Source organism: Citrus clementina, unplaced genomic scaffold, assembly GCF_000493195.1.
Source record: "Citrus clementina cultivar Clemenules unplaced genomic scaffold, Citrus_clementina_v1.0 scaffold_4, whole genome shotgun sequence".
NCBI lineage: Eukaryota > Viridiplantae > Streptophyta > Magnoliopsida > Sapindales > Rutaceae > Citrus > Citrus x clementina.
In genome coordinates, this window is record NW_006262274.1 from 210,370 (window position 1) to 236,623 (window position 26,254).

The following is a 26,254-nucleotide window of genomic DNA, read 5'->3' on the forward strand; positions in this document are numbered from 1 at the left end:
AATAAGGCATATAAAGCCAATAATTTGTTATTCTTATACAAATGAGTTTGTAAAATAGAAGTAGTTTTAGCTGTAATTTTTATTTTTCTCATCAAAGTTTGCTAAAGTTGATCTGTTTATAAATTTACAGTGTTTGTGTGCATCTATCGCTCAAACACAGTTTTTGCGTTTTTGGGCGACAAGGTCTATCTCCCGTGCGACAAGCCCTCGTCGTACGAACACAATTTCTGTGTTTTTTGGTGACATTGTTGTCGCACGTGCGACGAACTTATATTGCCTGAATTCAATTTCTGTTTTTTTAGGCGACAAAATTTGTTGCACGGGCGACAACCCATGTCGCTCAAAAACACTGTTTTTGTGTTTTGGGTAGCGACATGCTTTTGTCGCACATACAAACATTCTGTGTTTTTGGGTGACAAATGATGTCTCCCATGTGACAGTTTTTGTCGCACGAACGCAATTTCTGTTTTTTTAGGCGATAGACATGTCACATGAAAAACATTAAAATGTATTACTATTATCATTATTTTTCTTTATTATTGTAATTGTTGTTGTTGTTGTTTAGTAATGTCATTATTATTATTCATAATTATTACTTTGTTTTCACTTATTAACGTGTGCTTATTGACATATGATAGGGACGAAAGGCTAGTTGAACCGTCTGCTTTTCCACTGAAACCTGCAGCAGAAATGGATAATACCATGTATAAAGTATAACTTAGCTATCATACTACAATGTTAATGTAGTTGTTATTTTTGTTCTTTTTGTGTATATGGGCGACTGTTGGATGTATAAGCTGATGAAATTCAGTCAAATTGTGATTGTCACTAACTGTAAGCTGCAGAAATGCACGTGTGACTGTTATTTAAATGATGATGTTATTCTACTTAGTGTTATTTTTCAATTCAATTAACTCATACTAATGTTTTTTTTTCCTCTCGTCACAAATAAAAATGTTTGTTATTTTTTATTTGTGTTGTCGGTTTGGTGACACACAACTTGATGGTTTCGAATTTAATTATTTTTTTAAACAATTAAAATATTGGTGATTTGTTTGGTAGAGAATGGTATAGTCTATTACTGAGAGAACTAAATTATGTTTTAGTGGTTTTTCATTTCACCCTCCAGCCCTGCAAACATTCTGTAATTTGGGGAGACAGACACTTGTCGCCCGGGAGACGACATTCGTCCCTCGCAATTACAGAAATAGGTATTCTGTAATTTAGGGAGACAATCACTTGTCGCCCGGGAGACATGTTCTATCTCCCCAAATTGATTTAAATATTTTAGTCATTTAACAAATCAACTAACGATCAATTTATATGTATACTAACGATAGGAGAGGTAAATGAGAATACAATCAATCTCGTCATCTAAGTGAGATTATACTAAACCTCAAGGGAGGTTTCTAAAAAAAGCTTAACCCACAAACGACAATGACGTCGACGCCCCTTACGAAAACGACGTAGTCAAAACAAAAGCAGCAATCTCGGTCACCGCTCCAACTGACCCACAGTACTAATCCAATCCATCACGTACCAATGACCGATCTACGCGAGCGATTATTTATGGCCCACTGTCTCAATTCTCAAGAGTATGTAAAAGCCACAGTATTAGTTTCCCACGCGGCCGCATGCAATTATCCAAACTCGAGAAATCTGATTAACACGCGACTTAAAAAGCTAAATCTAATCAAATTTACCCAAAAAAAAGAAAAAGAAAAGGATCCGTTCTCAAAGCTGAAATCAAACATTTTTAATTAGCTCGTTCTGACTTAGGATACGAAAGATTACATCTACATACAGGACAGGATGTATGCGATACGACTCCTTGATGATGAATCTTCTTCTCATCATAAAAAACAAGTCATTCTGTTTGCTTTTAAAAAACAAAATAAAATAATCTTCGGATTGATTGTGGCGCTTTTTTTAATTATGTGCACCAATTCTTCTTTCCTTTCAATTTTATTTTTTTGGACTGTGTTCCACACTTCAGCTTCGCCGTAATTTCCTTTTCCCGTTATTATTCAAAATAAAAAAAAAAACTGAAAAATAAATCGGGGGTCTGTTCACGCTTCAGAAAAGAGAGAATTTGACGTGCGAGGGCCAGATGCCGACTGCCGACTCGCCCGTGATATGCTGTTGTAGCCCGGTCCATTCAAAATTTTATTATATCGTATGTTGGCCGAACTTTAATAAAACATTTTAACAGGCCCAGCGGCTTTTGACTTTTGGTGACTGGTGTGGTGGGTGGCATGGCACACAATCATTTTGTTTTCGATGATTTTATTTATTTATTTATTTATTTGTTTGTGGGGAATAAATAATAATCTCTTGGATTGATATTGCTGCACAAAATAATAATATCTTCGAATCACAAACTAACAAGCACCCAACGCGACGAGACGAGGGAAAATATTTAGTTGGAATTGATTTTAATGGAAACACATGTCACTTGTGTTTTATTTTAGTTCTCTTTCACCGTATGATTTTATCAATTTCATTACACGTTGATGACATGATATTAATATGCATCTCGCGCTTAATTCTTCTTTTAGACGATAATTCCTTCATGACATATTCACGATAAGGTAAAAAAAAAAAAAAAATTTGTTATATAAAGTCTATTAAGATTACGACAGAGTGAGAATATTTTATTTTAATGCGGGTCAGTTTTACGATGATGTATAAATCTTCCCGAACATATTTAACCAACTCTTGAGTTTTTTTGGATGATGCAGGTAATAATAAATATCTTGGTCCAAAACATAACTGTTGGTTTTTTTTAACATAGATTGACCATACCCTGTTCAAATATTTGGAGTTAGAATACAATTATGGTTTCAATAATAATCCAAATTTAACAAGCCAATTAAGCATTAAACAGCAGATTACATTGAAAGAGTAAAATTAGAAAACGAGTGGATATATGAAACATAGATAGTTAAACTAACACAGTTAATCGCAGGCCCAAAGCAAAAAATCCGCGCAACTAATTGGTTGGTTGGTTGGTTGGTTGGTTGAAACTCTGGAGTCTCAAGCATGGGTTAGAACAAGCCAAAGTGGAGACAAAGTGTTTCCAGCGCGGCGCAATCGGATTAAAGACATTTTTGTGTTTAGCATTTTTGTGCAAATGCAATAATATCTGTCACATTCTCTCTCTTCTTCATCATCACCATCCTCTCTCGCCCTGCTTAGAAAAAGCTCCTCCAATCCCACGCGCCAATGTTCATTCCCCCAACCATCGCTTTCTCTTTCTCTTTCTCCTCTCCTTAAAACATCTCTCTAATATATATAGTCTCTCTAACTCAACTCCCCACTTGGGTTTTGTCCTTTTCCTTAAAATCTCAGCTCAATCAACTTAAAGATCCATTTTTTTTTTCCTTTCCAAAGGTGTGATTTCTTTTTATTTTACTGCACTTTCTGATTTTTCAATTAGATCAAGCAACTGGGTTTTTTTTATTCTTTATTATTATTATTATTATTTTCTGGTTCAAGTTCTAGATGGCCTAAAGGGCTGTTGGTAGCTCATTTCAGTGCAAAATCTAGTTTTTGTAAGATCCAGATGATGAATCAGTTGGTTGGATGACTAAAAGCCCGTTCTTTTTGTACAGATCTAAAAGCAATGTCTTTTATTGGTACCCAACAGAAATGCAAGGTCTGTGAGAAGACAGTTTATCCAGTTGAGCAATTATCTGCTGATGGGGTTGTTTATCACAAGTCTTGCTTCAAGTGCTCTCACTGCAAAGGCACACTCAAGGTGGTACCTTTTAATTTTTTGTCAATGTAGTTGATAGACTTGCGTTCTGTTCATAGACTTGCGTTCTGTTCAATATAGATGTAATTTAAAATTGAATCAGCTCTATTATTTTGTTGTTAAAAGAGAATTTGCTTTAATGTACTTTAATTTTGTTTAAGAAAGTGGTTTTTTTTTTAAATGGAATTTTCCACCTAATTAATTCGTTGGAAATTTTAATGCTTTTCAGCTGAGCAATTACTCATCCATGGAAGGTGTTCTTTACTGTAAGCCTCACTTTGAGCAGCTTTTCAAGGAGTCGGGTAACTTCAACAAGAATTTCCAGTCACGTATGTATTTCGTCTCTGAAATGAAGAAGCTCTTTGTTTGAATTTTCGATAGTTTTATGTTGCCTGTTTGATCAGCTATCAATTTCGTTGTTGACAGCTGCAAAGTCAGCTGAGAAGTTAACTCCTGAGCTGGTAAATCTTTCCTACAATATTGCATGCATTTCAAATTAAACTACAGCCATTCAACGATATGCTTAGCACGGTGTATATTGTAAGGTGTTCATGCTGATTCCTAATAGCTTGTGCTTGTTGCAGACAAGGTCGCCTAGCAAAGCTGCCAGCATGTTCTCTGGGACCCAAGAAAAATGTGCTTCTTGCAGTAAAACAGTGTATCCGTTGGAGAAGGTTGGATCCAAGCTTTCAATAAGTCATATTGTATTGTGATATTGTGTGCGGAGAGTTACAATCCCCCCCCCTCTTCTCCTTCAAATTGTGTCTCCCATTGCTCTCCTTTTCCTCTGTTCCCTGTAAACCTAGGTCGTTTGATAGGGATTATTATATTATATGCTTGCAAGTTTCTAGTTTTATATTCTGGTTCTGAAGAGTATTGGGTTCACAAATGATACCATCTTGATGCTAGTTAGTTCATATACATGGAAAGTTTATTTTCACGGACGGGCGTTGGAGGATAATTATCAATAAATTAATACAATTGTGAAAAATCTCTCTATCTGGATAAGATTCACATAATCTTACAACATGTTTTTCACATTCCTCATAAGCTCTAAAGTGAAATGCTGCATCCTTTTATGAGATTAGAAATGATGTTTTACTTCTGCACTAATGTTTTTTTTTGTATAAAAGCATTCAATGTGATTTGCAATGTGGTTGTATTGTGTTAAAAAAAAAACCTGCAGGTAGCAGTGGAAAACCAGGCCTATCACAAGACATGTTTCAAGTGCTCGCATGGTGGTTGTTCCATTAGCCCATCAAATTATGCGGCCCTGGAAGGCATCTTGTATTGCAAACATCATTTCTCCCAATTGTTCAAGGAAAAAGGAAGCTACAACCACCTTATCAAATCCGCTTCAATGAAGCGTGCAGCAGCCTCTGTTCCAGAAGCTTGAACATGTTATTCTTCCTTCTATTTAAATCTTATTTGGTGTGGGTTTTCTCCGGCTTGTGGGTGTGCTTTCTATTTGGATCCCTCTTGTTGTTTTTTAGGGGAACTACCAAACCTTCAGTTCCCTCTGCTTCTTTGGATCATCATTGTTGGGACAAATTTCATTTGATTAGACATACTGATTTATGGGATGCATAGTCCCGTCGTCGTAAATTGACCATTTTCTGGCAATGATCTTTTAAAAAGAGATTAGTCGTTGTTTGATGCTTCTTGTTCTTTGGGCTTGTTCATGAATCATGATGAAGATCGCGTTTCTTCTCATCAATTTCAAATTTCACCTGCAGTGCTATGTTTGTGGAACTTGCAATGCCAGCTGAGAGTTTGTGCCTAGAATCACTCACTCCCTTCAGTTTACAGGAACAAGCTAATGTCTATAGACAATAATTCCCAAAATTGATGAGCAACCATGCCTTGCCTGTAATGTCAGCGTCAGCTAGATTCACAAGACGAGTAATTCTTGTTTTCCAAGATGGAAAGAAAAGCATCATATAAATTATCAAAGCTTTTCATTTTAGGCGTGGTGGGTTAATATTTACTATGGCAGCCAAAAATAAGGACCAATGAGAGATGCAGCATAACAGTTAACATTAACAACATTAATAAGTTAAGGCTTGCTCCAGAGCACAAACCGGTTAAGACTTGAGACTTAAAAGTAGCTCCAGACTCCGGAGCTTGTCAGCCGCCGGGAATTACACACACCACCCCAGTTTCAATTTTCAAACACAGTTGAGAGACATCATCATCAACTCAACTGCCCCTCAATCTCAGTCTGTGTCTCAAAACAAGCTTTGTGTTGTGCTACTGCTGGTTTAATTTTGCCTAAAAAACGCTGCGTTTTTCACCTGAAACAAAAATCCCCTATAAATTAACTAAAGAAATAAACAGGAAAAACTAGAACGGAAAATCAATTTTTTCCCCCCAAAAATGTCAATAGCTCTCTCAGGCTCAGGTCTCCATCATTATCTCGTTCAGTAAGCTCCTTATTTACTCCCTTTCTCCCATATTAATTTAATTCTTCAAATTATCATTTTTTCTGTTTTCTATTTTATAACTTTTTTAAATTTAGGTTAACAAATCCGATATTAGACTCGCTTGAGAAAACAAACTGCGCGCCACCGTCAGCAGACTCGACAAAATCAATAATATGCACTCTCCTCGAAACGGCGTCGCAAAACGACGGCCAGGTTCTAACTTCCTTCAAAAACTCGACTCTCGCACTCGCATTACTCATCACTGCCCAGACTTATTCCACTCACGACTCTCTCTCCTGGATTCCTGGACACGTCTCTTCAGCCGCCGCCTCCGCTTTTCGCGCCATCTCTAACGAATACGACGCCGTTTTCAACAGACCTTTGGTGGTCGACTTGTTGCCTGAAGTGGCCCCCTCTTTGAAGGAGACGATTAAACAGGATGACAGTGAATCCGCCACGTCGTCCGCTAGGGTCCCCGTTCTTCGCGTGATTTTGGCCGCGTATCAGTTCCGGTGGTTCGTTACTCAGGTTTTGTGCAATCGTAATTCGTAATTTCATTCTGGATCGTTTCTGTTTCTGTGGGTGGTAATGTTTGTGAATCATTGTTTTCAGGTCGAGTGTCCTCTTCTGGGGAAGGTGTCTCATTTGGTAATTCCTTGTGCGTTGACCGCGCTTGACCATTGGTCGTCGGAGGTCAAAGTATGTTTTTGTCTTTGTCTTTAGTATATGATATGATATGGGAGAAAACTGTAATTGTGTAATTGAATTACTGAGTGAATTGACTGATGCTCGTCTTTGTTTGTCAAATAATATCCCAGGGACAAGGCATGATTGCACTCATACATCTTCTGAAAAATGTGGATGCCATTGAGCTTGGTGCGTATGACGCTGTAATTCTTGATGCGTGTTGCCAGAATATTCCTTCCGCTGATGAAATATGGCACCTTGTAGTTGAAATGTCTGTACTTGTTGTCGCTATTGCTCACAAAAATAATTGCCGCAGCTCATGGTATGCTTCTTGTCACCACATTCATGCATATCTCTGTATGTGACCTGTTTTTGTGAGACATGAATGAATGATATAGACTCTGGACTTGGGCTCCACGAAGCTTGCTTTTGTTTAATTTAATTTAATTTTTTCATCCATATATTGAGTATACCTGCAAGCATATTTTTTGCTTACTAAAATTGGTAACTTTCACTTTCTATGTAGGATTGAAAGGATGCTAAACGAGATGTTAAGTCACTTGGAGCGCCAACCAAGAAATAAGGATCGCCGTATAGCATGGCTCAAATTTATCGAGCCACTTTTCAGCGCCGTTGGTCTTGTTTTATTAGCTCATTTTAGGCGTATATTTCCGCTTTTCTTTAAATGGATGCATGCTGATGATGATGAAACTGTGCTATTGGTGAGAATTATGCACCTTCCATTTCAATGAGAATCATAGATACATTTTTTTCTCTTTTACTGTTTAAAATTTTGAGGCTTGGAAACTTAAAGAAATTTTGATCTGTGCTTTGTTAAAAATCTTCTTACATTGAAAAATCATGTGCTCTCTATGTGCAAATGGACAAGTTTGTCCAAAAGAATTTAGGAAAATCCAGGCAGCACCGAACTTTGAAATTTGATTATAATGGATTACCTTCTAAAACGCTGTTGCAATCTTCTGAAGGTCATATTATATAGCTTTCAGGTTTGGCTCCATTAGCTTTTGCTATATAGTTTTACTTCCTGATGATAATTCTCTGTAGTCAGAAGAGGAATGTGAAAATGTGTGTAAAAGATTTTCTATTGAACTTCTTAACTGTCGACCGGAATCATGATGAGCATTTGTGAGATATCTATGGGGAACGGGAGTTAATTATTTGAACTTCTATCCTAAATTCTTTTTTTTTCTCTTTCCTTGTCCAAACCAGTGAAATTTTCCTGCTGATGTGGTTTTGAAGCTTCTATGTGTATTTGATTAGTTTCGATTTCTGTGTGCAGGTCCTCAAACGGATACATGCTGTTATAAAGTTAACGTGGATTAGAAACACACCATATATTGGAAGGTAAATTAGTTGTACTCTTCTAGATAATATAATATGGTTGATTTGAGTGTCTGCTGGATCATAGTTAGAATTTTTCAGTGTATGCAGCACTTGAGCACCTTCCAGAAATCAGTAACAGAGAGTTTTTTCCCCGTGTGACTGAATGTTTTAGCATTTCAATTTTGTTAAATCAACTACCAGCTCTGTTTTCATTCCCTTGTAGTTTCTAATTTGTCATATGTTGCCTTCAGATTGGTGGATGAACTGACCAAATTGTACAAGCAGGCAGCGTTAAGAAATGCCCGTGAAGAAATCAGAACTGATACTACTCAGATATTCATCTTACTACAACAGTAAGTATCACGTTCCTTTCATATTTACAGTGAATCCTGCAAAGTCTATGTTTTTTTTTTCTTTTGGTTGAATAATTTTCCATTGCAAAACTAGATGCAAAGGCGTGCAGTTCGAAACAGCCTGGAACAAGTACAAGGCAGATCCGAACTTGAGCTCTCTGGTTTCCTCCTTGAGTGAAAGAATTGTCCCCGTGTAGCAATCTGAATTTGTATAGTTTCGACAACTTTTGTGTCGGATTTCTTAATGATTTTGATTGATATTTTTCAGAGGTTTACAGCTGTGTAGAAGTAGAACGCAGGCACAGATGCATAATGAAAGCCAGTACCTTTCAGTTTATAGCTCATATGAAAATGATATATATTCAGCTTTCTACGCACGATGGAATGAAACGCTGGCTAAATATAGGCATAGAACAAGGATGGTGAAATTGCGAGTAAATTTTTTTTTTCATTAATTAATCAATATGACAAATGTTAATAACAGACTGAATGTATAGATATCCAATTCTACAAATCCTTTCCTGAAAGAATCATAAACGTAAAACAATATTTCCCTCTACAACCCCATGCTGGGAATAATAGAGAGACAAATCAGTCACTTTTAAGTTTATTGGGATTTTTTTTCTACATTTTTTTCTAATCCTGCAGTCGTTGCTGATACAAATTGGAAACCACTCCCGCGCAGGCTTCCGGGGAACAAAAAAATATAGAATTTATAACTGGGCAAAATCACGACACCAACTGCTTGTATGTAGCCCAAACTTGCCACCAGGAAGGTTGCTGCTATCCTGGCAATGTAGAAACAAAATACAAGAGATCACAGTCATTGCATTCCTTTGGTGATGCCTCATTTACTTCGCTTCTTTGCTTCACTATAAAGGATTACTCCCATCACTGTCAGCGAGTAACCAAGCATTCCTGTAACAGAGACAGGATTTCTGAATATCAAAATTGACACCACCACAGCCACAGCACCCTTTGCATTTCCAAGTACCTGGAAAAGCCAAAACTTCGTTAATCTCCTAGATAGATATGCATCTCCAAAAGAATAAAGAATGAATATTTAAAATTTTGTTAGTCTCTTAGATAGATACGCATCTCCAAAAGAATAAAGAAAGAATATTCAGCAAGTAGCATAAAAACTCTTAACCTAGAGGTCAAAGCATTTGTAATCACTGGTGCTCTTTGCAAGGAAGAACATGAAGAAAGGCATTGAATTCTTAAGAGTTTCAGAAACCACTCCTCATGTAATTTGTAAGGATTAAAACGCTCCACTCCACCAAGTTGACATTTTTAACAACATAAGTTGAGCTGGTGGTAGCCCAATGTATAAAACGATTCAACAAACAAACATTCAAAATTGATAAAACCTGAGGGCAAACATGAAACTTGCTTCTCAAAACGTTAATCTTCAACCTATAATTAACCTTCAACCTATAAATCACTTTTGGCAATCTGCCTATCCTTAAATAACTTCTACTTAGATAAAAGCTCACCTACATCATGCAGCACATGAACAATCCGAAAAGATTTATTCTTGATGTTGCCTAGCATTTCTTAAAACATAAATGAGTTATTCTCCAACCTTTATCTTATTGCCACGAGTGCATTTTGATGTACTCATTCAACGTGTACACACTGAAACCCATTTCCACGCAAAGATTATTTATTTTTAAAAATGTACACACAGCTAGAGATTTGTAATGTGTCTGTGCATATTAATTTCTTACTTATTTCAAGGGTTAGAAGAACATTGAGATTTCAAGGCTTAGACACTGAAATATTCAGAAAAATGCGATAGCAACTGTGAAACAACATATAGGGAAGAAACAATCAAGAGGTCAGGCATACCTGGAGAGTCAAAGCACTTGTATGTTTTGTGACCAAGAAGTTGGTAAGGTTTACAAAATAAGCTAGCGCTGAGTTGAATAGCAGATACCAGATGATTTTGACATCATCCCTTGCAAGAGCAAGTGTAATACCAACCACATTTTTCTCCATAATAAGTGTTGCAGGGAGTAGAAGCACGACGGCTATTGGAGCCATGTATAGAAGGAGGTTCATGGAATTCAGCTTCTCCCTGTAATAGAAATACAAATATCTAAGTCTCCATTTCCAGTTTCAAAAATGATTAAAACAATGAAACAAGAACTCGTGATCAACTGCATGCCAACTAATACACAATTCTTACCCTTCAGAAGAAAGTAAAATCCCTTGTAGCACTGATTTGAGTGCCCTCGCAGCTGTCGCCGCGATACACATTAAGAATCCAAACAAGTGGAAACTTGGTTCACCCTACAGCCACATATGAGAGAGGAAAATGATGAGAAAGCAGAATAATTTGCTCCAAGGATATAAACTATATTATCGTACAGAAATGTATAATAATCTGGGTATAAATTGAACTAACTTAAAACTACTCTCTGACCAAATTCCATATATATTTCATTGAATACTAAAGCACCCCAAAGACTTTACTTATCAAATTAAAAGTACTACAAACTACAGATGAAAAATTCTGCATCTGCCTGCATGATCATCAATACAATCTATAGTCAGATTAATCAAACAAGAATATCGCAAGTGAAAAACTCTGAATTTGGCTGCCAAACAAACTGGTCGAAAGGTAAAGATCTGGCAAGCAAAGTGATGAAAAAAGTGTCCCTAAGATCAGAGGTCCTCTGAGTAGAAGCACTAAGAACTTTCTGCAATTGCATTACACCATCTAATGCGAAGCTCTAGTATCAACAAGGCCCATGTGACACTACATCTAAAAACCAGAGTTGTATTGCTATTCTTTTCAGCTCTAATTTCTAAAAACTGAACCGAGTACAAAGCAATTGTCGTTCCCTTAGGAAGTAAAAGCTAAAGCTCTAAAACAAAAGTTAAAGACTTTGTAATAAGATGAATCTGGGTTTAATCTTTGCCCCGCTAAAATAAGAATCACAACAAAAAGCTTAATTTAAACCAAACCCATAACCAAAATTCCAAATTACCCAATAAAATAATCATCTTTAACAAAAAGAAAAGACGAAAAAAAATTCAAAACAACCCTAATACCCAAATCACTCACCATAAGAGAACTGAAAAAGAAAAAAAGAAAAACATACATACCCCGCTAGCGATAATAACCCCAGTAACAACAGGAATGAGGGTAACATAAGTGAGCCAAGCTTCCCGTTTGAGGGTCATCAAGTAAGCAAAAACAGCAGTGAAGAAGGGGGTGGTGGCGCCGACGGCCTGATTAAAGGAAACGGGGAGAAAGCGCAAGGAGACGTTCCCAAAAACGACGGAGATGCAGAAAACGAAAGAAAGAGCAGAGATTTTGAGAAATTGATGACGAGATCGGATGGTTTGCATGGGGACCATTTTCATCCAGGCAATGGCGATGTAACTGAGCAAAGAACAAGCTGTCATGTGGCACATGGTCAAAAAGATCGGGTACCTGAACCCGTAGTTGCTTAGTAAGTACTTGTTCAGTAACAACACTCCAATGTTTGACGAGTACCATGCCGCTACCAGACCGAAGGTGAACAATTTGCTCGAGCTCTTCATTTCGTTTTGAGATTGATCGAGGAGATTGTGGGGTGAAGCGGGAGGGTTTATATGGAGTAAGGGTGTGGATCTGGGTGAGAGGGATTGGAGCCCATTGGATCTGCCTCAGAAATGTCGGTGGAGGGGGCTTTGTGTAATTTTAGAGAGAGACAAACCGATGACTGAATGAAGAGAGAGAAGAAGACGAACAAGATGATGACGACGACGACGAGGAGGAGGAGAAGGTAAACGCGTTAATGTATGCGGGGGAATGGAAGCGTTACGGGTTCGGGTTTCTTTCTCGTTTCGGTCCAGATTCGGGTATTTATACTTAATAGTTAGTTCCGTATTTTATTGTTTTGTTTACATTAACATTCATATCCTTTCTTTTCGAGTAAATTAAAAGTGGAAAGTTCTTGTCGCTGTTTCGTTACTAAGTTGTAATAATGTTTGGGTCCCTAACTTTTTGTGTAATTTCACGTGAGGGGTAAACTAAAATCGGCTGAGCAAGCACGAAATGAAAATAATAATAGTAAAAATTGAGCTTACATAATTAGACTCGTATTTTAGATATGAAACCCCTGAAAGTTGACTAGTTAACCTATGTTGTCAATGCGTACAAAATGCAATAATTCTTTTAAGCCTTCAAATTAATACAATTCACTTGTGCAATACCTTATATCCACATTATACTAAATATTTTTAATTATATTAATTAAACATTTAGTAATTGTGTTTTTTTATTACTCTTAAAATTGTGTTTTCCTCTCTATCTAATTACTTTGGAGGAAGAATCTCATACTAACATACAATTGCTTAATTATGTTAAGAGTAATTTTTTACGACATTTTTGTTTTGAAATTTGTTAATAAAATAATTTAATTTTTATGCTCCATAAATCAACTTATCAGGGCACTTGTTTGTTTTAAGGATTACATATGTATAATAGTTCAATTACTCAAGTCGTTGACTTTTTCTTAAAAAGAAAAAAAAGGAGGGGGACCTAAAGGTAAGGAATTGGGTTAAAAAATTTGAACTATGTAATTACTTGTGATTTTGATAAAATGTAGGGACCCAGATGCCGTAGTCCGATTTATTAATTAATTTAGTATATAATACGTGCTAGTTGAGACTTGAGACTTCGAGATGTGAAGGTGTGCGAAATGAAAATGTTTAGCGTAAGGAATGTTGACTTTTTGACTTTTAATTTTCCATTTTCATGTGATGTCTTCTAATATTATGCGTGGATCAAATTATACGTTTTTCAACAAGTATCTAATACATACATACATACATACATACATACATACACACACATATATATATATAATAAATTAGAAAAATTCAAGATACATGTTTTTAAGTTTGTTAAAGACTTTATAATCTAATTCCGTGGGACCTTAATTTATGGAGAAATAGTAAGTGGTTAAGTTGTAAGAGTTGGTCCAAACGCAACTTTAATTAACTTATAAAAATTCACATTATTTTTAAATTTTAATATGTGAATCAGAGGTTCTGACTGACTCATTTGATTTTAAAATATTTTACGGACTCGACTATTAAATCATGTAAGGAATATTTTTTTAATGGACTCTCTCTACTAAAACATGTTTGATAGAACCCACGTAATGTAGTTGTTTTACTTAACAATCTATTTCTTAATATTAAGAGATATTTTCACAATAGTCTCCTTTGTGCTTGTCTACAAATAGTCTGCGTAATATTTGTATTTTCTCATATAACAATTTGGTGGTGTGGTAATTTGCAAGGACCCTTTTACAGTATGATAAAGAAATAATTCTTCGTATTTAGATTCGAACCCTTTTTTCTCCTCAAGATAAAAGAAAGAAATTAAGAAAGGATACCTCATCAACAGTTCAATACAACAATTAATTAAGGAAGAAAAGGCACATCTAAGTATTTGAAAATTTTGTTTTGGTCAATATTTCATCATCCAACTTAGAAAACTGGAAATGATTCGTTTCATTATTTGCTGTTTATTTTGGGTTTTTAATTGCTGATTTAAGAACCCCCCCCCCCCCCCCTCAAACACCCCCCCCAAAAAAAAAAGAGACCTAGATTTTGAAGCACTGTTAAAACACATACTTGCACCTTTATTTAATTAAAGATTAGTTATAAGACGAAGTAAAAAAAAAACATATTGTAAATGCGAAATTTTTCAGTCTACTTTGACATTAATTGTTCGGCAGTCGTGCAATAATACGTGGGAATTTGTTAGGAATGATTCAAATGAAGTCAAAATCTAAGCCTAACTTGGTAACCAAGTCAAAATTCTCCCACCAGCCATGAACATAACACGAGATAATGCAAATGCATCCCGCGTTGCCGGCCTTGCCCTCTCTAATTCCGAATCTATATAATTCAATGAAGCCTTTAGTCTTTTGGGTGTATTTAGATGTTTGCTCCTCAATGAATCCTGTAAATAAAAAATAAATACCATGTGAAAGGATCCGAACCTATGTTGAACGTTACCCACTCTCCCATCAATTAAAACAAAAATAACAAAGTGCAGGCGAGACTCTAATCCAACGAATCAAACGTCATACACCAAAATAACAAATCTTTTCTGAAAATTGAAAATCAGATGCCGCGGAGTAACGTTTTGCTTTTGTTCATTGCCCTTTTCAGATATTTACTCCTTCAATAGTTGTTAACTTTAAGCATAAACAAATATTTTACTGGAAAAAAAAAATAATACATGAATCCTTGAATCCTACGATGGTAAGTTCCTTTGTTTGGAGAAAAAGGTGAAAAGGTTAAATCCTTTCAGATTCAGTTCACACGGGGACAGCTTCCTACTGCTAAGGCTTACAACCAAATAAACAACTGGCAGAACCTTGAATCTAGCACAGAAGCATTATATAAAACAGATTATAACACATCATACCATGAAATCGGAACACTCCATGCCAAAGCCGGCAAAATGGACCACCGGATCGTTTTTCGTGTTATGTCAACTTTGTGTCTATGTTAAATTTAGGTGTTAAAGTATTGAAACTCAAATTCGATACGAAAATAAACGAATTACCCAATAACTTGTTTAATACATATATTATTAAACAAAATTTACAAACTGTTATACATACATACATACACACATTATATATAATATGCATCTCTACCAAAATATTACACCTTTACGCTATTGTAGGTCTAAATCTATATAAAATTTATGTAAAATTTTATAAATAAAACACTCTATTTAAGTTCAACCTTTAAAAAAATGATGAGAAAATTATCTCTAATATTTGAGTTTTAATGACATGAACCTGTAAATTAATTTAAAATAAAAAATATAATCGAGTTATTAATGAGTCATCAACTTTAACCCTAACCCAACACAAGCAAAAAAAAATTGTATCAACTCAGACCAAACTCATTTAATAATCGTGTTAAATTTGATGACTTATACCTATTTATATGTGTCATTTTTGTCAAGTAATCAAGTCGTGTTTATTCGTATCGTGTAATCGGATCGTGTCAAATTTTACCAGCTCTACTCCATGCAACCAGAAAAATTGAATTTGATCCATACTTGCGTGTGTCAACAAATAAGCAATAAGGCTAATGGCTTGCATAAATTTGGTACACGGACAAGTAGTACTTGAAATAATAGCAGAATTTGGTTGCTAGAATCGGACTGAAGTTTTAGATCAACAATGTAAATCACCCAAATATGCAGTAAGATAGAAACAGCTGGGGCAAAAAATTCTGACATCAGTTTTAGCGAAAATAATGTCTCATTTACTATCCTAATGAAACAAAAATGATTCAGCTCCATAACACACATGAATTCAAATCTAGCTTATAACACAAGTTAAAAAGCAGATTCTTTCGAGTTGTCAACAACCTCAATCTGACATCTATGGGCCGAAGGACCTGCAACAGAAAATATGAGCTGGATCAGAACCCAGGCCCAAGTGAGAGGACAGACTCTTGCATTTAGACAAACTGATTGAATCCTATACTATGAACAAAGTCCTCATAAGGACAAAAAAGGCATTTAGCAAAGCAAACAGCATGAAGTATGAACATCTCAAACCAGATAATTATAATCATACCACAATGCAACTGACAAACATATGAACAAAAGGGTAACATTACCTCAGATGTTGCTGGGGTACATGAAGACCCTAACTCTGTCTCCCTGATCGAAATTGAAAAAATCTCAAAAATCAAAATCTGAAGACAAGGACACCATTTAATAACAGTAGTAATAATGACATAATTAAGATACCATGGACTTTGGAGGCAGATTGGACTTGAATTTAGCACGAACAACCCCACTGTTTCCATGAGGCCTTGCGACCTTGCCCCAGATGCAACGATAGTGTGATCCATTCTTCTTCACTTTAGCCTTGTAAATGTAAGCCATACGCTTCCCACAGTACCATGACACATCTTCCTTGGTGTTCACTCCCTCAATTTGAATCAATGAAGTGTTTGGGTACTGGTTGGACTTCGACCTAAAGTGGTAATAGCATTAAAAAATTTTTTTCAGGATTCCTCATTCTTCCGATGCTATCCTAGGTCCTTATAAAACTTAGATTAAGGGTGGTTAAGGAATTCATGAAAAACATTCAAACTATATAGCTACTTGTCAAATAAAATATCTATGGCTAGCATTTAAAAACTTCCATTATGGCATTATGCTTTAAAACCCAATAAAACAAAACCACAAACTCAGTCAATATCTATGCTTTAGATTAATTGTAGAATGAAACAAACCCCCCATAACAACACAAATTAATCCTTCTGTTGTTAAAGAGAGCATCAAACAAAACACATCAAAGAAGCTACTTTTGGATTTTAATAGAGCACACACATGATTGATTTATCAAATCAGTATTTTGCTTTACTTGGTTAAAACTAAAACCATCATTTCAATTTCCTAGCAATAAAACCCACGATTGAAATTGAACTTTTGATTCATTCTTAGCAAACGTGTAAAAGACGACTCATTTTGTTTGGAAGCAAAAAAAAAAAGAAAAAAAAAAGGGAGATGATATCTAACACGAGCGACTATCAATTGATGATTACCTCTTGTATCCGAGGATGGTTCCTCTGACATAGAGTCTGCAAAACAAAACAAGAAGAACAAAATATTGTTGATATAAAATGAGAACACAAGTAACCGTAAAAATAGAAAAAAAAAATTAGGGTTGTTTATTGGGTGAGTGAGATCATATTCATAGGGACCTCACCTGACTCGCTCTCCTTGTCGTCCCTTTACCATTTTGACTGAACAACACAACAAGCTCTGCAAGTGAGACTGAGGCTGCGAGCGATACAAAATAAGAGCAGGAGAAACCCTAAAACCCTACCCTTCTTAATTAAATTAATAGACAAGAGTCTTTTTGTTTATTCAAAATATAGGCTTTTGGTGTGTGCTTAGAAGTTGGAACCGTCCCGAATTTGAGCCCCCAGTCCATGGGCTCAAATTAAATACGTTGGGCTACAGTTAATAAATTCTTTTTTATCAATAATGACACTACTGCACTTTCATATAATTGAGATAATTAACCTGTATTACAAGTGGCCAGTGATGTATACATATTTGTTATTTAACCCAACGTCAGCCTAATTTCCTCTCTGTCCATATAAACGGGATTTGAACTCAATACCCCATGTTTTCAATACATGTATCACCAGTTAATTATGTGTGGTGTAAATTCACTTTATAATTTATAACTAATAAATTAACTCCATTGGACCTATCAGCAAATGACACGTCAAATGCCATGTTAATTGAGATACAAATCTCAATTATATAAGTGTGATTAAAAAGTCCTTATCTTTAAAAAAATACTATTTTTATTTCAACATTCTACTTATTAGAATTCCGACATAGTTATGTTTATGGATAAATTATTTCACGTGACAATCAGAGATTGAATTTTGTGAGATTAAGGGATCTAATGGACAAATATGTGATCTTTAATAGAAGATCATGCATTTGATGTTGTTGCAGATGGAATTTTGTGACTAATGAATCGAAATCGAATGGACAAGGGTTTGATGTCTTGGGAATAATTTGCATCGAATTGTAAGAACTTACACGAAGAGAGGAGAGCTTCCATGCATATCCTTAATCCTTATCCTGGTTGCCTGTCTGTGCGACATGACCAAAAAGTGGATATATAGCAGGAAGGCAAGTTTAAGAAAGATTGGACTGAGCTTCTATGCATTAGCTTAAGCTGTAGAATAATATTCCACCAACTCACGTTGCTTCCTTTGACGCAGGTGGTTAAGTTGTAGTACACAGACACCTTTTTTTTTTTTCTTCTTCGATTGAAGCTGAAAATGGGCTTCACTTTAGGGGGCTGAGTGGAAATAACCCCTTCTTTGTATCACAGTGATAGTTTGTATACAAGAAAAAATGTAAAGTTAATTACAAGAAAAGTTACTTGAAAAATACATAACTCTGCTCATCATTTTTCAAATCTATTTTTCTCTTTAATCTGTCAAACTAAAAGGGCCCCTTTCCAGTGGGGAAATGAATATTTCTTTAGCTATACCAATCAAGGAAGAGGATTGAAAAAGTAAGTACAAATAGAAAAAGCAAAAGAAAGGTCCTGCTGCTGGTGTTCCGTCGAATAGCTTGAGATAGTTCTTTGTTACCAAGCTCCACATTCTTTGTAGCTTCAACAGCCTGTGTGAACAGAAGTTTAGGAGAAAGAAATATAAGAGGAGCTATATAATATAACCCCAGCACTGGAACTCCAACCAATGGAGAAACACAAAGTGAATCCTAACTACGAAATTATGATGATAACAAGAGGAAAGATGTATGTCTCAATGCATTGTTAATGTATTGCAACAATTCTTAAATGCTCCTTTAATTATTGAATTAAGATTCAAGTAGAGTTCTCAGAAAGCAATCTTTATATATGTCAAGATTTTGTAAAAGTTTCTGACCTGCTCATACAGATGCTCTATCTGCTGGGCTTGATGCAGAATATGTGTTGACATCAGGTGATTCAATGCAGACACCTCTACCATCTTAGTTTCGGTTTGTTGAACAGCGTCAAGGAGACTAGTCAACTCTACCTGCATAATAATTTCATCAGAAACGCAGCATAGATTTTACAAGGATCTAATGCTATTGAGGACCTGTGAAAATTATAGGAAAACAAATTCTAATCAACCTGAAGGGCACGTGTTTCATCATCCAATAATTGCTGCTGGACGGTAAGGGGTTCAGGTTGAATTTCATCAAGCTCCCTGATATCAGACTTGTTTGGTGTGGAAATATCTGCAGATTTTGAAACAGTCTCTCGCTTGAGTTTTCTTCTTGGCATTGCTCTGTTAATAGCATCTTGGAAACGGATGGCTCTCATCTGATCAAACTGTGCCGTAACTGAATGGAGTTTCTCACTTAAAATTAGAACCTGCAGATTACGAATAAAAGTATACAGGAAATTAATTGGCTAAACAATGTGCTAAGAAACAAGAAGTCAGCCAGCGGAATCTACAGTCAAGAAAATAAACGATAGAAACACTGCTCTTGAATCAACAGCATGAGATAACATTATACAAGAATTAAAGAAACTAAGATGAGTTAGTTCCCAAAAAAGATACTCTTTAAGTAAGGGCTTAACAGCTCCACAATGGAAACAAATGAACTAAATTTTTGTTCACCGAGCATATTATGCTAGTGAAACCAATAAAGTTAATCTACAGTTCCAGAACAAAAAATCACCACTATTTATGGCTAATTAATATCCTTCAATAACTTGTGTTCCCCTTCACTGATAGTACTATTGCCCATCCAACACAAATCTTTCAACATCCGAGTGCTTTTTCATCAAATGAAAGCAACATGAGCAGCATGCGCAATGTGTACAAGTCCCTAACCATTCAGAACCAAGGCAACCATCAAGTAATTGTGTCAAAAATTAAGGGAACAGGCAGAGAAGCAGCAGCTAGTCTTCTATTAAGATCTAATTTTTCAAGACTATTAATTTCTTGCTTATAAACAAATAGCAAAGCGAGAAAGAAGCCACTTAGTTTTCATTTTCAACGTGACTTCAAATACACCCCCACAAATTTAATCAAGCTCAAATATCATGATATAAGCAAGTAAATTAAACATAGGATATGCATTACAGCAGATGAACGTAGTCATACCACCCCATGTTTGTGAGCTATTGTATCAGCGTTGGAGTTATCACCTTTAAGGCCCAGCCAGCCCTTTGAATTTGCTTCATCATCATTTATGCTATTTTGGAGAATATCAATTTGTTCTTTGCAAGTTTTAATAAAAGCCGTAACCTGCATGAATTTGAAACAGTGTCAGCATTGAGGAATAAACAATTTACTCTCCGAAGATACACAGTTTCATTACCTAGGAAAAAAAAAAAAAACCATATGTTGCATTTGATACGAACAATTTCCGTAGTTCTTGCATAAACACAAAACATGACTTTCACAAGCAGACAGAAACACAGATAGTTTTGTTGTTGAATCTACAGTAAGCTAGAATATTGTATATCATGCAAGATGAAAAAAAAAAGACAACATCTCCATTTTTTTTTCTATTACAAAAAAATATAACAACAATAAAATCCATATCAGACATATACTTACTTCATGCTCAATGCTATCTCTTTCTTGTTCAGTTGTACGCTGCATCTCAACATAATCTTTCCTATGATTCAAAATAAACTGTTCCAAAGCTCCAATGCTTTCAAGCTAACAAAAGGAGTGAAAAACTTTATTAATCATATGGACAGCACATACACCTGAGAGATTGAATTCCAGCAAAGTTGACCATTGTTTTGAATGAATAACTAACATAGTTCGAAGCACAAAGCAACAATCGTGAGCATACCGTTTTGAGAGCAGCTTTGGTAAAAGATGATCTTTCCCGTGGTTTATGAATTATGAAAGAAGCCATTATGGCTGCCAGTTTGGACTGTCACAAGCAACCACACCATGGGAAAGTTGGGAGTTAAGACTTAAAAGATACCAGAAGCAATGGTTGCAGTTTGAACAATAACAAGCAAATCCACACGTATGAATGTTACAAATATCCTTTTCCAGAAAGTTTACAGGGCTACCCATGCTGCGTCCTCAAAATACAAAATTATTACTCTTCCACACGAAGTTTAGGATCTATCATATAGATGCCATATACATTTTGCGAAACACTATCAAAATCCTACTCCAATAACTCAAATTTTCTAAAGAACTCTTCAACAGTACAAGCATCCTAAAAAACATTAAGAGACAAAATGAACTGATAGAGTAAACATACCTCATCATAACCTAGAGAAACAGCAGTATGCCTCGCGACATCTTTAAAATCCTCAGTTCTATCCCTAATTCTCGCCATAATTTATCATCACAAGCAATACCTTCAGCAAAATAGAACCATCAACACTTCGCACACTTGAGAAATCAAATGAAGATTCCTCATTTTCATAATTAACCAGAAGAAGAGAAAATTATCAGTAAACCCGTGTTATAGAAATGATATTTGGAAAGCTTATGCGAGTGCAAACTCATCTGCATTGCCAGAATATATGGTTACCAAACAAGCTGAGAATGGATTCTTCTGAGAAAAAAATAAAGAAACCCATTTGTATAAATACCGAGCCCATCTTAAAGAACCGGTATACACGTATTTTTTCAAATTTATTAATTCAATTCCATAATGGAACTAAAAATTGGTAAACTAGATCGGACGGTAATGTCAAAAGGAATAACATATAAAAGGAAAAAAAAAAGAAAAAGAAAGAGGATGAAGACGAACTAATTGTACCGTAATTTGTTGAAACTCAAGCAGATCTCAGTCTTTGCAAAGGATTGTTCTTCAGTTTTGATCAATCTCAAATAAAAGAATTCTGAAACTCCGCCATGGGAGCTAGAAAGATTCAACTGTGTCCGCGAAGGTAAGAGAAATTGGTTATGGGCTGGATCGTGGGCTCTCTTCCGAATTCGGGTAATAACCTACTTTTATATTTGCTTTAGAATTGTTTAAATATAAATAAATTTGTTAAAAGAAAAAATCAATGAGTGGGACTAAGGCTAGGCATTCTTGGTTAATGGTTACATTCGATTTTGGCTCGGAACCGACCCAAAACCAATCGTTTTGAAAAATATGAGCCAATCGGTTTGGTTTGGTTCGGTTCTAAATTTCGATTTAGTCTGCAGATTCATGAAGCAAAGTGAAGAGGAATAGGATCTAGTGCCCCATAAAAGTATAGATATAAACAAAAAATAATAATAGATAAAAAGTAAACAAAATATGAACAAAAATAGGAGTTTCAGTAAGCATATTGTATATGATTACAAAACAACGGTGGGAGTGAAAAAGACAATCACATCAAAATTTATAACATGTTGCAGAAGCGCAGGTTGAACAATTATTAATATTATGGTGATTGAACTTCTGAAGAAATATAAATGTGATGATAAATAAATATAAAAAAATAAAACACAATAATTTACGTGATTCGGCGTAAATCTTACGTCCATGAACAAAGAATGGAAGATAATTTTACTAATAAATGAGAATTCACAAAAATGAGAAAAACTCTTAAAATCCAAAATCACAAAATTCTCAATTGAATTCTTACTAGAACACTCAAATAAAAGCTCTTTCAAATTGCTTCACTAGCAATTGCTTTCAAAATGATGGGATAGATTTAAAGCTCTTCCTCTCCTCTTTATTTACAGGCAAGCAATTCTTACTACCATTTTCCAATTTGGCAAATTGAATTTAAAATAAAAAGATCAACTTTGGTGGGCACCAAATTAAGAATTAAGTTTGAATTTTCAACAATTCTTCACTTTGGCGAAAATTTTTAAATTTAAGCCGACTATCAACAAACCATCATCCAATCTCCGCCTTTTCTGAATACTTTCAAACTTGTAGAATGTTGATCAAATTTAGACAATGCTTAAATTTAATCGTAGTCACTACCTTGGTAAACATATTTTCGTATTCTCTGCAGTCTTAATTTTCCAAAGAAAAATCTTTCCCTCACCAATAAATTCCCACATAAGGTGAAATCGTACGTCAATATACTTCATACATGCATGATAAACTTGGTTCTTTATTAAGTGAATAACATTTTGACTATTGTAGTACACATTTATATGCTCTGTAATAGTCCCAAGTTTTCAAGCAAACTTTGTGACCAAATAACCTCTTTAATAGCCTCTATAATTGCCATGCACTCAGGCTCTATGGTTGACAGTGTAACAATAGACTATAATGTACACTTTTGACTTACTAGTCCAACAGCAAGAGTAAATATATACCCAGTGGTTGACCGTTGTTTGTCTATATCACCAGCACAGTTAGAATTAACATATCCAATCACATTTTGACCAAGTGAATCATCCTGCTTAAACAATAAACTAATATCTATGGTTTTTTTTAATGTACCGTAGAATCCATTTCGTAGATTACCAATGTTCTTTATTAGGATTATGTATGTACCCTACTCACTATATTAACTGCATGTGAAATGCCAGGTCTTGTACACACCATTGTATACATCAAGCCACCCATTGCATTTGAATACGAAACTTGTAGCATGTATTCTCATTCCGCATTTATCGAAGGAGATAATTGTGCAGAAAACTTGAAATGAGAAACCAACTGGGTACTTACAGGTTTTATTTGCTCAATCATGTCAAACTGTTGTAGTACCTTCTTCAAATATTATTTTTTAGATAAGTTGACTTTGCCACAACCTCTATCTCTAGATATCTCCATGTTAAAAATCTTATTACCTTTATCTAGATCTTTCATCTCAAATTCTTGATTAAGTTGAATCGTCAACTTATCAATCTTGTCTTTGCTCTTAGATGTTATTAATATATCATCGACATACAACACCAAATATGTGAAAGATCCCTCTTATAGCTTGCGAGAATACACAGAATGATCAAATTTATTTTTTTATGTATCTTTGCTCTTTTATAAACTAATGAAATCACTTGCACTATTGCCTCAGAGATTGTTTCAATCCATAAAGCGATTTTGTCAGTTTGCAAACCTAATTTTCTTTTCCAGCAACCTTAAATCCATTTGTCTGAGTCATGTAGATTTTCTCTTTTAAATCACCGTGTAAAAATGTGATTTTCACATCAAGCTGAACTAGTTCAGGATCCAATTGCGCAACCATGGCTAGCAAAATTCAAATAGACAAATGTTTTACAACTGGGAAAAATATCTCATTTAGTCTATTCCTTTGCTACCAATCTAGCCTTATATCGAATTTCATTCTTATGAGAAAATCCTTCCTTATTTGCATGTATTCTCATTCCGCATTTATCGAAGGAGATAATTGTGCAGAAAACTTGAAATGAGAAACCAACTGGGTACTTACAGGTTTTATTTGCTCAATCATGTCAAACTGTTGTAGAACCTTCTTCAAATATTATTTTTTAGATAAGTTGACTTTGCCATGACCTCTATCTCTAGATATCTCCATGTTAAAAATTTTATTACCTTTATCTAGATCTTTCATACCAATTTGCACTTAATTGCCTTTTTTTTTCTTAGGCGGTATAACTAACTCCCAAGTTCCATTTTTATAAAGAGATTGCATTTCTTCATCTATTGTTATCTTCCAATGTACACTTTCAGGGTTACTTACTACTTTTCTGTAAGTGGAATGAACACCATCATCTACAACTAGAAGTGCATAAGCCAACATATCAACAAAGCGAGCATGTCTTCGAATCTCTTTTCGTGGCCTTCTATATACAATTGAATCTTATTGCTGTGAATTCATGATTTTATGCGATGAATTAACTTGTTACTTGGCAATTTCTTTATGTTTAAAGGTTTATATTTTATGTGTTCATCAATAATAATTGTTGATGCTGAAATCTGCTCGTCCTTAAACCGACCAGATTCTTTCACCAACGTTTTATGTTATTGACTGTTGCTCGAACCACTCAGGCTGGAATCACCTTCTTTTCCCTCGCTAGACCTGCGTTCACCAAAAACGGATCAGAGACGCCGGTGGTTTTGCCGGCGTAAACCCTCCGATGCCTAAGTTAGCACAAGGTGTTTACGGGAAAACAGTGTAATATGATTTCAGGAAATTTGTAAGGAATTGGCCTGGTTGCAATTTGGCAGCGTTTCCCCTCTCTCTCCTTTTTTCTCTCCCTATCTTCTTCGATGTCTTTCTCTTTTATAGCCGCCCTTTGTCCCACGTTTTCCGTTTGCCCCTGATTCCTCCTTTTTCGGGTGGTGGTAGCCCCTCATGGGACTCTAACTGTTAGATTGTGGGCAAACGTGGATCTCGCGTGTCCTTCAACCGTTCTGGGAGAAACGCAACTACCGCGGTTTTGTGGGATCGTGTTCCCGCTTTCCTGGGGATGAGTATTGGCTCGGCATATATTTCTGGTCGGTATGTTTCCCTGGTTGTTCTCTCCTCTGATCGGCTCATGCTTGCCCACATGCTCTGCTCGTATATAAGAGATGAAGCAATCCGTTCTGGGATGGAACTAGTTGCATGGCCGACCTGGTGTTCTTCATGCACTCAACACCAGTCCCCCAGTTTCTGGTCTGGCGAGTGAAATGAGTTAAGAGTAGAAACTGATGGTCAAATCACACCAGCCCAGGGAGCTTCTCATCTGACCCTCTTTTTACTGAGACGGGCCTGACCTGATGTATTATTTTTCTACTGAGGAGGCCCCGATCTGAGCATGGGCCTAAGTGACCTGTACATAGCATATCTGGGCTTACATCTAACCTGGCCCCTTGTAACGGTTGGTGACGCGGCATCTCCAGACTCTTCGTATTTGAAATTTGAAACGACGGGCTATCCATCCTCGATATATGGGGGGGGTGAGCTGGCATATCCCATCACTTAAATGCTGCCCTTTTCCCCTTTTCGTTTTAAATCCCTAAACTGGGGTCTTCATCATTTTGTTATTCGTTTCTCCGCCGTCAACCAAATTCTCTCTGTACTTTGCTCACACTTCCAGCGTCCGGAGTATCCATTCGCCGGGTGTTTTCTGTGTCACGGCGGCGCTATCAGTGTCAGTCTATTCCAGGTATAGTCCTTTTAACTTCTCCTCTGGTTGTTGTTGATTGGGTTATGTGTTGCCTTCTTTGTGTCCATATACTCGAGTTTTCTCTGTTTCCTTTCTGGGATTCCGGT

The 26,254-nt window shown here is 35.8% G+C and overlaps 5 protein-coding genes across 7 annotated transcripts; 2 read left to right on the forward strand and 3 right to left on the reverse strand.

The window, feature by feature from the left end:
* The first annotated feature begins 3,042 nt into the window (after positions 1 to 3,042).
* LOC18044617 (LIM domain-containing protein WLIM2b) lies at positions 3,043 to 5,415 on the forward strand. Its single transcript, XM_006435494.2, has 6 exons — positions 3,043 to 3,393; positions 3,615 to 3,760; positions 3,987 to 4,086; positions 4,184 to 4,218; positions 4,342 to 4,431; positions 4,944 to 5,415. Exons 2-6 carry the CDS (start codon positions 3,626 to 3,628, stop codon positions 5,151 to 5,153), a joined length of 570 nt encoding a protein of 189 aa, XP_006435557.1. The 5' UTR covers positions 3,043 to 3,393; positions 3,615 to 3,625; the 3' UTR covers positions 5,154 to 5,415.
* Positions 5,416 to 5,644: 229 nt separating this feature from the next.
* LOC18044618 (uncharacterized protein At2g39910) lies at positions 5,645 to 8,895 on the forward strand. Its single transcript, XM_006435497.2, has 8 exons — positions 5,645 to 6,180; positions 6,276 to 6,708; positions 6,793 to 6,879; positions 6,999 to 7,189; positions 7,394 to 7,589; positions 8,168 to 8,232; positions 8,463 to 8,564; positions 8,659 to 8,895. Exons 1-8 carry the CDS (start codon positions 6,134 to 6,136, stop codon positions 8,759 to 8,761), a joined length of 1,224 nt encoding a protein of 407 aa, XP_006435560.1. The 5' UTR covers positions 5,645 to 6,133; the 3' UTR covers positions 8,762 to 8,895.
* A 92-nt stretch (positions 8,896 to 8,987) lies between these two features.
* Positions 8,988 to 12,402, reverse strand: LOC18043553 (probable sugar phosphate/phosphate translocator At3g11320). The gene is made up of 4 exons (XM_006435498.2): positions 11,679 to 12,402; positions 10,756 to 10,859; positions 10,416 to 10,644; positions 8,988 to 9,558 (listed from the first exon to the last, which is right to left on the reverse strand). The coding sequence occupies exons 1-4, from the start codon at positions 12,117 to 12,119 to the stop codon at positions 9,412 to 9,414; spliced, it is 921 nt and encodes a 306-aa protein (XP_006435561.1). The 5' UTR covers positions 12,120 to 12,402; the 3' UTR covers positions 8,988 to 9,411.
* Positions 12,403 to 15,661: 3,259 nt separating this feature from the next.
* On the reverse strand, positions 15,662 to 17,450 carry LOC18043554 (60S ribosomal protein L35a-1). The gene is made up of 5 exons (XM_006435500.2): positions 17,324 to 17,450; positions 17,160 to 17,195; positions 16,357 to 16,585; positions 16,224 to 16,266; positions 15,662 to 15,998 (listed from the first exon to the last, which is right to left on the reverse strand). The coding sequence occupies exons 1-4, from the start codon at positions 17,353 to 17,355 to the stop codon at positions 16,225 to 16,227; spliced, it is 339 nt and encodes a 112-aa protein (XP_006435563.1). The 5' UTR covers positions 17,356 to 17,450; the 3' UTR covers positions 15,662 to 15,998; position 16,224.
* Positions 17,451 to 18,429: 979 nt separating this feature from the next.
* Positions 18,430 to 22,078, reverse strand: LOC18043555 (syntaxin-81). 3 transcript variants are annotated; one of them, XM_024185928.1, is made up of 8 exons: positions 21,886 to 22,078; positions 21,379 to 21,678; positions 20,953 to 21,036; positions 20,709 to 20,813; positions 20,250 to 20,393; positions 19,268 to 19,510; positions 19,038 to 19,169; positions 18,430 to 18,771 (listed from the first exon to the last, which is right to left on the reverse strand). In XM_024185928.1, exons 2-8 carry the CDS (start codon positions 21,454 to 21,456, stop codon positions 18,628 to 18,630), a joined length of 930 nt encoding a protein of 309 aa, XP_024041696.1. In that variant the 5' UTR covers positions 21,457 to 21,678; positions 21,886 to 22,078; the 3' UTR covers positions 18,430 to 18,627. The 3 variants fall into 3 exon arrangements, with proteins under 3 accessions (XP_024041696.1, XP_006435564.1, XP_024041697.1); XM_006435501.2 differs by having other exon boundaries at positions 21,379 to 21,478; positions 21,886 to 22,077; XM_024185929.1 differs by lacking the exon at positions 20,953 to 21,036 and having other exon boundaries at positions 21,379 to 21,478; positions 21,886 to 22,077.
* Between the last annotated feature and the right edge of the window lie 4,176 nt (positions 22,079 to 26,254).

Coding starts and splice junctions, on each gene's coding strand:
- LOC18044617 (XM_006435494.2), top strand. CDS start 3,626: ATGTCTTTTATTGGTACCCAACAGAAATGCAAGGTCTGTGAGAAGACA. Junction 3,761..3,986: donor ACTGCAAAGGCACACTCAAG/GTGGTACCTTTT, acceptor AATGCTTTTCAG/CTGAGCAATTACTCATCCAT. Junction 4,087..4,183: donor CAACAAGAATTTCCAGTCAC/GTATGTATTTCG, acceptor CGTTGTTGACAG/CTGCAAAGTCAGCTGAGAAG.
- LOC18044618 (XM_006435497.2), top strand. CDS start 6,134: ATGTCAATAGCTCTCTCAGGCTCAGGTCTCCATCATTATCTCGTTCA. Junction 6,880..6,998: donor ATTGGTCGTCGGAGGTCAAA/GTATGTTTTTGT, acceptor ATAATATCCCAG/GGACAAGGCATGATTGCACT. Junction 7,590..8,167: donor ATGATGAAACTGTGCTATTG/GTGAGAATTATG, acceptor TTCTGTGTGCAG/GTCCTCAAACGGATACATGC.
- LOC18043553 (XM_006435498.2), bottom strand. CDS start 12,119: ATGAAGAGCTCGAGCAAATTGTTCACCTTCGGTCTGGTAGCGGCATGG. Junction 10,645..10,755: donor ATTTTACTTTCTTCTGAAGG/GTAAGAATTGTG, acceptor TTTCTATTACAG/GGAGAAGCTGAATTCCATGA. Junction 9,559..10,415: donor CAAGTGCTTTGACTCTCCAG/GTATGCCTGACC, acceptor TGGCTTTTCCAG/GTACTTGGAAATGCAAAGGG.
- LOC18043554 (XM_006435500.2), bottom strand. CDS start 17,355: ATGGTAAAGGGACGACAAGGAGAGCGAGTCAG. Junction 17,196..17,323: donor CGACAAGGAGAGCGAGTCAG/GTGAGGTCCCTA, acceptor TTTGTTTTGCAG/ACTCTATGTCAGAGGAACCA. Junction 16,586..17,159: donor ACCATCCTCGGATACAAGAG/GTAATCATCAAT, acceptor TTACCACTTTAG/GTCGAAGTCCAACCAGTACC.
- LOC18043555 (XM_024185928.1), bottom strand. CDS start 21,456: ATGGCGAGAATTAGGGATAGAACTGAGGATTTTAAAGATGTCGCGAGG. Junction 21,037..21,378: donor TTTCTCTAGGTTATGATGAG/GTATGTTTACTC, acceptor TGCTTGTGACAG/TCCAAACTGGCAGCCATAAT. Junction 18,772..19,037: donor TAGAGCATCTGTATGAGCAG/GTCAGAAACTTT, acceptor CTGTTCACACAG/GCTGTTGAAGCTACAAAGAA.